General features: G+C 43.4%; 2 protein-coding genes across 2 annotated transcripts in view; one reads left to right on the forward strand and one right to left on the reverse strand.

The window, feature by feature from the left end:
- Positions 1 to 587: 587 nt before the first annotated feature.
- On the reverse strand, positions 588 to 4,081 carry LOC118427017. Its single transcript, XM_035836653.1, has 3 exons — positions 3,479 to 4,081; positions 2,435 to 2,886; positions 588 to 2,307 (listed from the first exon to the last, which is right to left on the reverse strand). Exons 1-3 carry the CDS (start codon positions 4,079 to 4,081, stop codon positions 588 to 590), a joined length of 2,775 nt encoding a protein of 924 aa, XP_035692546.1.
- A 729-nt stretch (positions 4,082 to 4,810) lies between these two features.
- The window catches only part of LOC118427018, a gene marked incomplete at its 5' end in the record, with an annotated part of 9,466 nt that continues 3,300 nt past the window's right edge, over positions 4,811 to 10,976 (forward strand). The window contains 2 exons of the mRNA XM_035836654.1: positions 4,811 to 4,846; positions 5,739 to 5,887. Coding sequence (XP_035692547.1) covers positions 4,811 to 4,846; positions 5,739 to 5,887 — 185 coding nt within the window. The remainder of the gene's footprint in view (positions 4,847 to 5,738; positions 5,888 to 10,976) is intronic.

The following is a 10,976-nucleotide window of genomic DNA, read 5'->3' on the forward strand; positions in this document are numbered from 1 at the left end:
GAAAATCTTTACAAAATTACAGTAACAAGCGTTTGCGTCAGTGTTATTATAGACAAATTCCCAATTTTCTTTAGATAAGAGGGCTTTAAATTCATTGACATTTTTTAGATCGAAATTTCTGTAGCAACGTCGTTGACCTATTGTTACTCCTTGATTTTTACTGATTTCATAATCTGTTATACAAAATACCGGTAAGTGGTCTGATATGTCTGTAACAAGAAGACCTGCTGAATGAGGATTTGTCGTAGAGTTTGTCATAATGTTGTCTATCAATGAAGCTGATCTATTCGTTATTCTGGAAGGCTTCGTTATTATAGGGTAGAACGTGCACGAGTACATTGTGTTCAGAAAATCTGTAGTCAAAGAGTGGCTTTCATGTTTGAGAAGGTCTATATTAAAGTCACCGAAAATATAACAAGTTTTGCCTTCTTTGTTGATCATATCTAACGATGTTGTTAAATTGCTAATAAAATTTTTAATTTGAGTATTTGGTGGTCTGTATATGCAACCTAATATAATTCCTTTTCCCGTTATATGAGAGGGAGGTAAGATTTCTCATCGGCGTCAGCTCGTGACCGAGCATTAGTTCATGTCCATCCAGTCTCATTTGCTGATTGTTGGTGGCGGTGTCTGAGGTGGCTGCTCAGTCCCAGGGCAGTGTGGAACAGTCTGGGACACTTTGTGCAGGGCAGAGTGGGTGGGGAGCGAGGAAGTAGTAGTCTCTCTTTGCGTTGTTGTCTTTTTGTCTCGGCTTCGGAGCGTCGTAACTGCTCCATGTGATCAGTCCCCTGCGTTATGGTGCGTCTCCACTCAGACCGGTTCTCCGCGAGAGTCTCCCAATTAGTGTGGTCAATGTCGCAACGAAGGAGGGTAGCCTTTAACTGGTCGCGAAACCGACGCTTGGGCGCTCCTCGCGACCTTGTGCCGGATTCTAGTTGGGAGTATAGGATCTGGCGAGGAAGTCGAGTTGTAGGCATTCTTTTGACGTGTCCTGCCCAGCGGAGACGATGTCGCGCCATCGTAGTCTCAATGCTGGGGAGCTTGGCCTGGAGAAGGACAGCTTCGTTGGAGACACGGTCTTGCCATTTTATCTTCAGAATGGCACGGAGTTTTTGCTGTTGGAAACGCTCCAGCTTTTTCACATCTCTCCGATACAGGACCCACACCTCGCAGCCATATAGGAGGGTAGACAGGACAATGGCTTGGAAAACCATGATCTTTGTTTGAAGACTGAGGTCATGGTTTAGGAAGACACGTTTGGAGAGCCTCCCAAAAGCTGCATGTGCAGCCCGAATCCTATTGTCAATGTCTTTCTGCATCGTACAGTCATCTGAGAGGAAGCTTCCCAAGTAGGGGAATGATTTCACTGTCTCTAGTACTTCACCTCGGAGTCGGATGTTACTAGTGTCAGGAGGAGGATGCCCCGGAGCTCCCTGTGCGAGGATCTTTGTCTTCCCTATGTTGGAAGTGAGACCGAAGCGGGAGTAAGCACCGTCAAGGACATCGACAGTACTCTGAAGAGCGTCGACTGTATCCACAGGAGTTGCGTTGTCATCAGCGTACTGCAGCTCCCGTACCGTGAAGGAAGTGGTGTGTCTGCGGGAGCGAAGGCGTCCGGTGTTGAAGAGGCCTCCATCCATTCTATAACGAAGTTGGATACCGGAGGCGTTGTCGGGGAGCTCGTGGATCATGGCCCCAAGGTAAAGGGAGAAGAGGGTTGGCGCCAGAACACAGCCTTGCTTCAGGCCAGTAGTGATGGCAAATGGCTCAGACATAGTGTTCTTTACAGCCACACGACCAGTCATCCCATCATGGAGGGCTTGCACAAGGTCTGTGAAGTGGTCAGGACAGCCAAAACGCCTCAGGGTTGCCCACATAGCTGGTCTTGGGACGCTGTCAAATGCCTTCTCCAGGTCCCAGAAGACCAAGAAGAGTGGTTGTCGCTGTTCGCGGGATTTTTCCTGAAGTAGGCGGGCACAGAATATCATGTCTGTGGTACCACGAGATGGTCGGAAACCGCACTGTGACTCAGGAAGGACTTCTTCGGCAACAGTAAGGAGCCTGTCTAGCAGAATCCGTGCGAAAATCTTTCCAGCAATGCTCAGGAGAGAGATACCGCGGTAGTTTCCGCAGATGGAGCGGTCCCCCTTCTTAAAGATGGTGATGATGGTGGCATCCTTCAGGTCCGCAGGTACAACCTTCGTCTCCCACATGCGCAGGATCAGGATGAATAGACTTGTCTGTACAGCTATGCCCCCATGAGAGATGAGCTCCAGTGGAATGCTGTCAGGACCTGGGGCCTTCCTTCTGGAACTCAGCATAAGATGGGGGAAGAGACATCCACCGCCTAACATCGTGTTGAGGTACCTTACGGAGCAAGTCTTCAGCCGCAGACGATGGGCGGTTTAGGAGTGTCTGAAAATGTTCTCTCCACCTGTTAAGGATGGCTTGGTCGTCTGTAAGGGCTGTCATTCCGTCTGCAGTCAGGAGGTTGTTCGTACCTCCTCGACGAGGGCCGTAGGTTTCCTTTGTTGCTGCATAGAAGCGCCGGAGATCTCTGTTGTCTGCATAGGACTGGATCTCCTTTGCCTTGTCTTGCCACCAGAGGTTCTGCATCTCTCGGACCCTTCGCTGGCACTCCTGCTTTGCTTTCTTGAAGCGTCGAAGGGAGGCGCGGGTAGGGCGGTTCTCCCATGCGAGACGAGCAGATCTCTTCAGGTCTATCAGATCTCGGATATCGGAGTCATTTTGATCGAACCAGTCTTGATGGGAGCGACTGCAGTAGCCAACAACATCCTCTGCAGCCTTGCTGATGTTGCCACGAAGCACGGACCAGTCCACTTCTACAGAGTCCGACTGGTCTGATGGTAAGGTAAGGTAAGATTTCTATAAACAGAGATTCAACCATGTCTTCTTCTGACTGGATGCAAAGGTCATTTCGTTCAATGAACTCGAAACTTTGATGTATTAAGATGGATACTCCTCCACCTGTTTTGTTAGATCTGCAACGGTGTAAAGAAGCAAAATTCGGTAAGTCATAGAGGTGTGACGTGGAATCATTTAGCCACGTTTCAGTTAGGCCGATGACCGAAAAATCATGCTGCAAGGTTGACAAGTAATGCGTAAAGCTATCATAATTCCGTGGAAGGCTCCTGATATTAAGATGTAACATTGAAAAAGTTGAAGACGTATGAGACAGCTCCGTACACAAGTTTTTAAATGAGTTTTCGGTATAATATTGGCATGAATTGTTCATAGCGTGATTAAAAAAATTAACATCGGGGTCCCAGTCATCTATGTATTTTGATTTACTTTCATTATCATCGTTCAACAAAAAAGGATTAAACGTCAAATTATCATCTTCATACATTTGTAAACATTGCATTCCTTGTGTATCGAAAATACGACTAGACATAGACGTACACAACCTTCATATTTGACAATAATAAGCACACAATCAACAAAATCATGAAGCTACTAAATTGTTAGGGTTTGGTTTTTTCCGGATGACCAGTTTGTCATAGCTCAGAACAGCGTACTCTCCACGACTTCTAGCAGCTTTCAACTCCGGCAGAAGTTCTGCTCGTCGTTTCCTTACAGCTTCGGAAAAGTCTTCATTGATGTAGATTGGTGTGTTCTTGAGGTGAGATCTTGCCTGGTTTAGGATGAGTTGTTTGTCTTTGTACCGAAGAAGTCTGACAACAACTTGTCTTGGCCGTGGGTTATCCTTGTTCATAACGCCGTTCCGATGTGCCCTTTCGATCTCGATATCCTTTGCTTCTAACTTCAGGTTCTTTGTGAGTAGGTCCCTTACCTTTCCCTCAGTTTCTGCCCAAGTCTCTTTGCTATTGTCTCCTTCGATCCCATCAATGACGATGTTGTTACGTCGGCTTTGATTCTCCAAGTAGTCGACTTTCTTAGCCACTGCTGATTCATCATCCACATTAGAACTCTTCTTTGCGTCCTTGATTTCAACTTTGAGGGAATCTATCTCATTTTGTGAGAATTGGAGGGATGTTTTCAGATCCTGGACTTCCCGAACTAGCGAATCAACCCTACTGTTTGCTGAGTCCATAAGCATTTTAGTGAAGTTTTGGAATATCGATTCCTGTCTTTTCAATAAGTCTTCATAGTATTGTTTATTTTGATCGATTTTGTCTTCATAGTGTTGTTTATTTTGTTCGAGCATTTCTTTCATTTCTTTCATGGTCACGTAGTCGTCATCAGCTGACTCTTTTTGGTTTCGTCTATTCGGCATGTTTGTGGAATGTGAAAAGGAATGTTCCCACCTGAGTAAATCTTGATTGTTGATACGTGCGCCACCTGGTCGCCACAGTGATTACGAGATGGTGTTGACGGTCTACGGCTGCCAGCAGACCCGATATTTTCTTGTAGACTACTGCTGAGTGGATTTCGGCTTGTTGCAGCTTTTAACTCAAGCTCAGGCCCAGGATACGATGCGATGCGATGAGCCGGCGTATTGTTGACAAGGTAGGACACGCTAACTCGTTCAGGCCACTTTCCCGCCAACTGAAACGGAGAGTGGGAGGGCGCCAGCAAACAAGCAAGTATACAAACAGCAATCCTTTATACTGTTCAGATATCTATAGCAGGGGAAGTGCAGAATAATATTAGCTCTTTTGCTGATTTTTATATATCTTTAATGTTTAACACATCTTAGTTAAACATTTATAAAAAAATATTATTATAGTTATGCTAATGAGATGACGTAATTGCTCAAAATCCAAGATGGCCGCCAATATCAAGATGAAAAGTATAACCAGCTTATTTTCACTCGGATTTCATCACTACTTGGTATTTTCTTACAGAAAACATCCATGTGAATGTTTACAATACAATCTCATGGGGTTTTAGCGTTATATGTTGAAAAAAGTATCTTAAGACATTTAAGGTTGATAATTCAAGATGGTGGATAGCTAAACTACAGATGACGTCAGTGTATGACGTCATTTGACGTCGTTGCGTCAGCTTCTTACAACAGAAGTCTTATAACACTTCTGGCAACAGAAGTCTTATAACACCTAAATATTGATAAGTTTTTATTGGTAACTTTTTGAGTCATGAAGATATAGACAATTCAGGAATTATAAAACTCGACGAGCATAACACCCCCTGCAAATTTGATGATCGTACGATAAGCCGGGGAATGCCCAAAACGCCCAGTCTGGATAGGGTTAAACGGCCGTTGCACCCACTTCTGGACAACACGGTCAACACCCCAAAACTCCCAGTCTGGATAGGGTTAAACTGCCGAAGCACCCACTTCTGGACAACACGGTGAACACCCCACCAAAGATTCCCAAAACAGCAGCAACAAGAACCCCCCCCCCCCTTAAGCAGCCCACAGTAAGCCAAAGGGAGACTCAGGCATGAAACCTGCCTTACTTTCCTTTGTGAAAGGTTTTACAGACCCATCCATACCATCAGTTGTTGCCCTCAATCTGTCCTCACCACTCTGCCGGCTCTTCAGGACAGAATACATGCAGCTCAGCCACCACGACCTCACAGAAAAGTGTGAGGAAGAGGCTAGCAGGCTTGCTTTCAGCACAAAACAGGTTAGTCATTTGTACACAATTTGATACACAAACATATTGTAAGACATAATTGTGAAAAAAAGCTGTTACCTCCTTGTTATATCAGCTGAAATCAATTTAATTTTTCTTTTTTCACAATTTGTTAAAGGTGGCTGCCCAGGAGAAAACCACAAGACTGCAGAGCAAGAGCAACACTTGGTTCGAGTATCGGGCTGGCAGAATCACTGCATCCAACTTCAGGGCTGCTGTGAGCACAAATCCTGTCAGTCCATCAGTCTCCCTGATAAAACGGATCTGCTATCCGGAAGCCTACTTAGCACTGCAGCAACAAGGTAATATGATATGAATTTTATCGCTTATCGCTGAATCAATTTTGGTGGTGATTTCAGTATCTTTGGTGTAATGTCAGGTTAATTTTATTGTTGCAGTGAGCTCTTTGTATGGAAGCATCACTTTGTATGTAAAGTATGAACTTCGGTATACATATTATAAGTGTTTTTTTTGTCCTGGGAGACTGTTCATAATTCTTTTAGAGGGGTAGGAAAGCAATATACTGTAAATGCACATACATGTACTGTAAATGCATCTCAGTTCACAGGGATTTTAATTCGCAGTAGTGCAAAAATGGAGTGTTCGCAGGGGTTTTAAGTTTACGATATTTCCATCTACTGTAGTCACATACTGTCATAGACAAATATTCGCGCTGGTTTTAAGTTCGCAGTGAATTGGCAACCGTGAAAACCATGAACATTTCTGCATTTATAGCTTGCAGGGATTTATTAACTTCACGGCAGCGGGGAAATGGAGTGTTCGCAGTAGTTTTAAGTTCGCGGTAGTAGCAAAACATAGTCACATACTGTCATGGAAAAATGTTTACAGTGGTTTCGAGTTTGCCATAAGTTTTCTAAGTTTCCTGTTACTTAACACTGAAATTACCCTTCTTAATATAGGATTTTGCATCTGACAACTCATGGAGACTCCCAAGGAACAACGAGGCTCGCCTCAAACAATGAGGTTCGCCTCATCTATCGCCTTTCACCAGACCACTGCACATCGGTCTTGGTCACTCCAAGGATTAAACGGCTTGGTATCAACAAGTTTGAACTGGGGTGTTGACAGCCATTTGGCATACAGGGAAGGTTAATGGGAATACATCATTTACTTTAAAAATTCTTTATGTTTTAACTGCATACTTTACATGAAAGTGATAAGTGCCCTATTAAAAAGTTAAGCTTACAGCATCTGCTTAACATACAGAGCCCCTACATGTACCTGAGTAAGTATTGGGATATTTTAAGTACAAGTTTTCAAGAAAATCCGCATAAGCATGTTGGAAAAAATCCACAGCAACCAATAACAACAGACCATTAATCAGAAGATTCCGAAGAACAATAGTCCAAGGAACCATCTATCCTAGGGGTCAGAGATGACAAGACAAAGAGATTAAAAACTTCTTCACAATTCAGACAACAACTCTGAGACACAGTTCGTGAAGCCAGCTGTGCCATAGCCTGGAAAAAGCTCCAAAGTTCAGCATCATGCAAATCTGCAAATAATCAAACAACGATATGCTGTTTGCACTGTAGGAATCAGGGACATGTCAAATCACGTACAGGAAGAATTACATGTCCAAGCCTATTGGCTCAAGCACATGGAGGAAATAAACCGCCAAACACAGCCCTCAAGCTACCAAACAAAGCCCTTCAATTGCCAAACACAGACCTCAAACTCCGAAAAACAGCTCCCAAACCACCCAAACAGCCCTCAAACTTAAATAAGTTCATTTTCCTTATGGACTGTCACAATTCATAGATGAACGAGTTGGTTGGAGCAATGCTAGTGTGCTGATATCCCTTCTGCTTGCGCACATATGTCTTTCTCTAAGTACCATTGGCTATAACATTGTACTTCTTGATGTTGAAGCAATGAGAGAGGGGAAAAGACTGTATGATGCACACTTTTTCATTGAATCTCTGCTGACAGTTGAGGAGGCAAATCATGTTGTCCCAAATCCATTCTCAACTGTGTCTACTGAACAATTCGATCTTTACAAACAGCATGGGAAAAGTCTCACAGTCTTTGTGTAAGAATTTAAATATATTATGTTTTTTCTTTGTTAGTACTTTTTACTTTGCTTGTATATATTATAGAATTTCTGTCAGTTACCTTTTTGTTTATTTAGTACACTTTTTAAAACATCTCAATAGTTACCTGTGCCGTTTACTTTAGAACACCATAGCCGTTACCTTTTTTGTTTTCTTTATTTAGAACATAAGAAATATTCTTTGTTCCACAAGACCTATATAATTTTATTTTATTTTCGCTGATGAGCAGCGGACGCTGTTTAAAACGTCTAATTGAAATGATATATATCAAGAAGTATAGACTAAATCATCTTCAATTTAACATGGACTGAAGCACCAAATTTAAAAAAAAAAATATAGAAACAGCATTTTCGCTTAATGTGGCAATTATGGATGGTACCGGTAGGATGCATTTGTACATCTCTGGACCTGAACCGTACCTGTACATGAATTTCTGTACTAATACCCATTCCTAGTGCCAATGGATGATTGAGTACTGACATTTCGCGTGTCCAGAACCGGGATTACTTATTTTTAGGGTGCAGTTATATTGTGCTTTGTGAGTCGAAGTTCGATTTCACATTTCGGATTCAAGGGACATCTCCCCGTTGTTGACCAGCTGCCCTTTGATACAGCACACCTGCGTGGTCACCATGCACAGTCAGAATGGTGCTATACTAGCCCATCACCCCTGGACGATTCAACAAAACGTCCTTCAACTGCGCACGGAATGGCATACCAAAGCCATTTTGCACTTGTGTCAGAAGCCTTGTTCTGCAACACCATGGCAACTACCCCGTCTGGACCAGATCAGAGGAAAAATTCAAGTCATTCATCCAGGACCTTAACATTAAGCAATCAAGTTCACAGTGGAAACATCTAAAACCTTGATCATATTCCTGGACGTCACAGTCACCATCTCGGAGGAAGAAATTACAACAGATCTCCACACCAAACCGACAGATAAGCACCAGTACCTACTCAGAAACTCTGCCCACCACAAACACTGCAAGCAGGGGATTCCCTACGGTCAGTTCTTACGACTAAGACGCATCTGCTCAAGTACACCCAGATTAAAGGAAAAGGCTGCAGAATTCCGGCAACACTTCCAGCAAAGGGGCGTTGAAGAAGCCCTACTGGACGACGCCATCACGCGTGCACAAGAACGACCCCTCGAAGAAACACTGAAAGAAAAGGAGCCGACAACTCCACAAGAACGTGCAATCCTCTTCCATCAACACGAAGAAGGATACTCCAGTATCAGCCCACTTTAATCTCACAGGCCACAACATTGCATACCTTGAAGTCCTTGGAATCGAAAGCTACGCTACACAGGAAATGAAGACACCACAAGACAACGCCGCTTACAACGGATTCACTAACGCAGGACATTACATCCAGAACGCCTGAACCAGGCGGAGTCTTTAGAGATCACAATGGTTTGAAGAGCAGCATCTCGTCGTGACCGTCACCCAATGAACACCATGACAACTACTGTTTGAAGATATTAGAGATGACAAAACTATATTCCACGATAATTATAATGAGGGTAAAATGTATCTACCATCTCGGTCGAGATCTTTGATGTTTATGGCGTATTGGTATGGTGAGTGGCATTATGTCACCAGATATTCAAGTGAGGGGTGAATGTGATTTGTTTGATCATGTTGCTGAGGGGCCTCAACTTGCTATCTTCCTGCCCGCTCCACCGACCCAGTATCCTGAAGGATCATTGTGCACATTATAACTACAAAGGTGACTTAAAGATGATGTCTCACGTGCTAAGATATGCACAAACAGTGCAGAGCTGATGTAATTTCCAGCTGTATTCATCTTACAAGATATCTCATGGTACATCAGAGTTGCAGCGTGAACGTGAGAATGAGTATCTCTATTGTTCGTCAAATAAGATTGAGTGGGGTCTTACTTGCATAGATGGTGACTGATGGTTATTCAACATGCATGTACTTACAAGGTTTTGCAAAGGAAAAGTATTGCTATCTAAAATAACGTATCAAAACAAAAAGTTGTATAGTACATTTTGATTAAATCAATATTTCCTGCTTCGATCTATTGGTAGCTACCATGATAGGGGTCGACCTGTACTCATAAAGGGCAAGGATATTTTCAGAGCTTTTAAGTAGCCTTAGGGTAAATAAAAAGAAAATTTAAAAAAACTTTCAGAGGAAGATGAAAAACTTTTTAGACTTTGCATCGGATGATTGTCCCAAAAATGCACTTCACATTTTAACCACAAACGCTACTGTTGCGCAACATAATGATAGAATGTTGAAGCTCCGGTGTTCACATATTAGACATTGTGATGTTGCCAAATATCAGTGCACAGGTTCGATGAAAAAAAAAAAAAACTAGCCAGAGATAGTGACAACCAAGTGCTAAGAGTCGAGTAGGTGCACAGGCCGAAATATCAAGGTTGAAGTTGGCTTAGTAAATGGTGCCTTCGGAACAGTGGCTGGTGTGATAGGTTAGGAAGACCATGAGGCTGAAGTTGCATCGGTGTATGTGCTATTTCATAAACCAAGGGTAGATGCTGAGGAAAGGCAAAAGAGTACTGTTCCCAAGGAGATACCAGAACATCAGGTCGATGGCATGTTGAAAAGGTCAAGTAAAGTTACATGTCGGCAAATTCTATTGAAGCTGGTTTGGGCCAGTACGACACACAAGGTACAGGGCATAGTCGTTCTAAAGCATAAAGCGGTGTGTGGCGTTAAGCAGGGATTGCTCAATAGCAGGGCTATAAATTACTGAACACAAGCAAAACTCTATTTAATGTGACTAGCAAGATGAGAAGACCGTCAAAGAGATGCCGTACTTACAGCTTAACGGTGCACACCCCAGTTTCTTTCTCCCAGGCGGTGGGGGGAAAGAGTAAAGGACGGGGAGCCCGCCCTGACCATAGCCACCATGGACGGGGCGTACAATAATCCATCATATCATTCTTACACACAAAACTCAACTCAGGCAACCCTTCTCGTGATGGAAACAGTGACATGGGAGAACTGATTGGCTATAGTTTTGGAAATGTGGAGGATGTATTAGCTAAGCGGGCTGTCACTGAAATGCAAAAAAGAACCCCGTGTTTCCGAACAAGGTCTTGTGTGATAACGACTCACATATTATGGACGGGGTACACGAGGCAGGAAAAGAGATAGCTAATAATGTCAACATCAAAAAGCTAGACTGCCATGTTCATGTATCCAGGGGGCAACAGAGAAAAGTATTCAAAGTAAGATTAAGCGACCAGGTAGTGTGTGTGTGTGGGGGGGGGGGGGGGGGGTAAACAAACCCACGAAAAAAGTACCCCCCAAAAAAAAAA

The sequence above is a fragment of the Branchiostoma floridae genome, chromosome 12, assembly GCF_000003815.2.
Source record: "Branchiostoma floridae strain S238N-H82 chromosome 12, Bfl_VNyyK, whole genome shotgun sequence".
NCBI lineage: Eukaryota > Metazoa > Chordata > Leptocardii > Amphioxiformes > Branchiostomatidae > Branchiostoma > Branchiostoma floridae.

Excerpts from the sequence above, each read along its gene's own strand:
- LOC118427017 (XM_035836653.1), bottom strand. The coding sequence starts at position 4,081 with ATGCTTATGGACTCAGCAAACAGTAGGGTTGATTCGCTAGTTCGGGAA. Across the intron at positions 2,887-3,478 it reads AACCAAACCCTAACAATTTA|AAATCTTACCTTACCTTACC; the intron begins GTAGCTTCATGA and ends CTCTGTTTATAG. Across the intron at positions 2,308-2,434 it reads GACCAAGCCATCCTTAACAG|AAGGAAGGCCCCAGGTCCTG; the intron begins GTGGAGAGAACA and ends GCTGAGTTCCAG.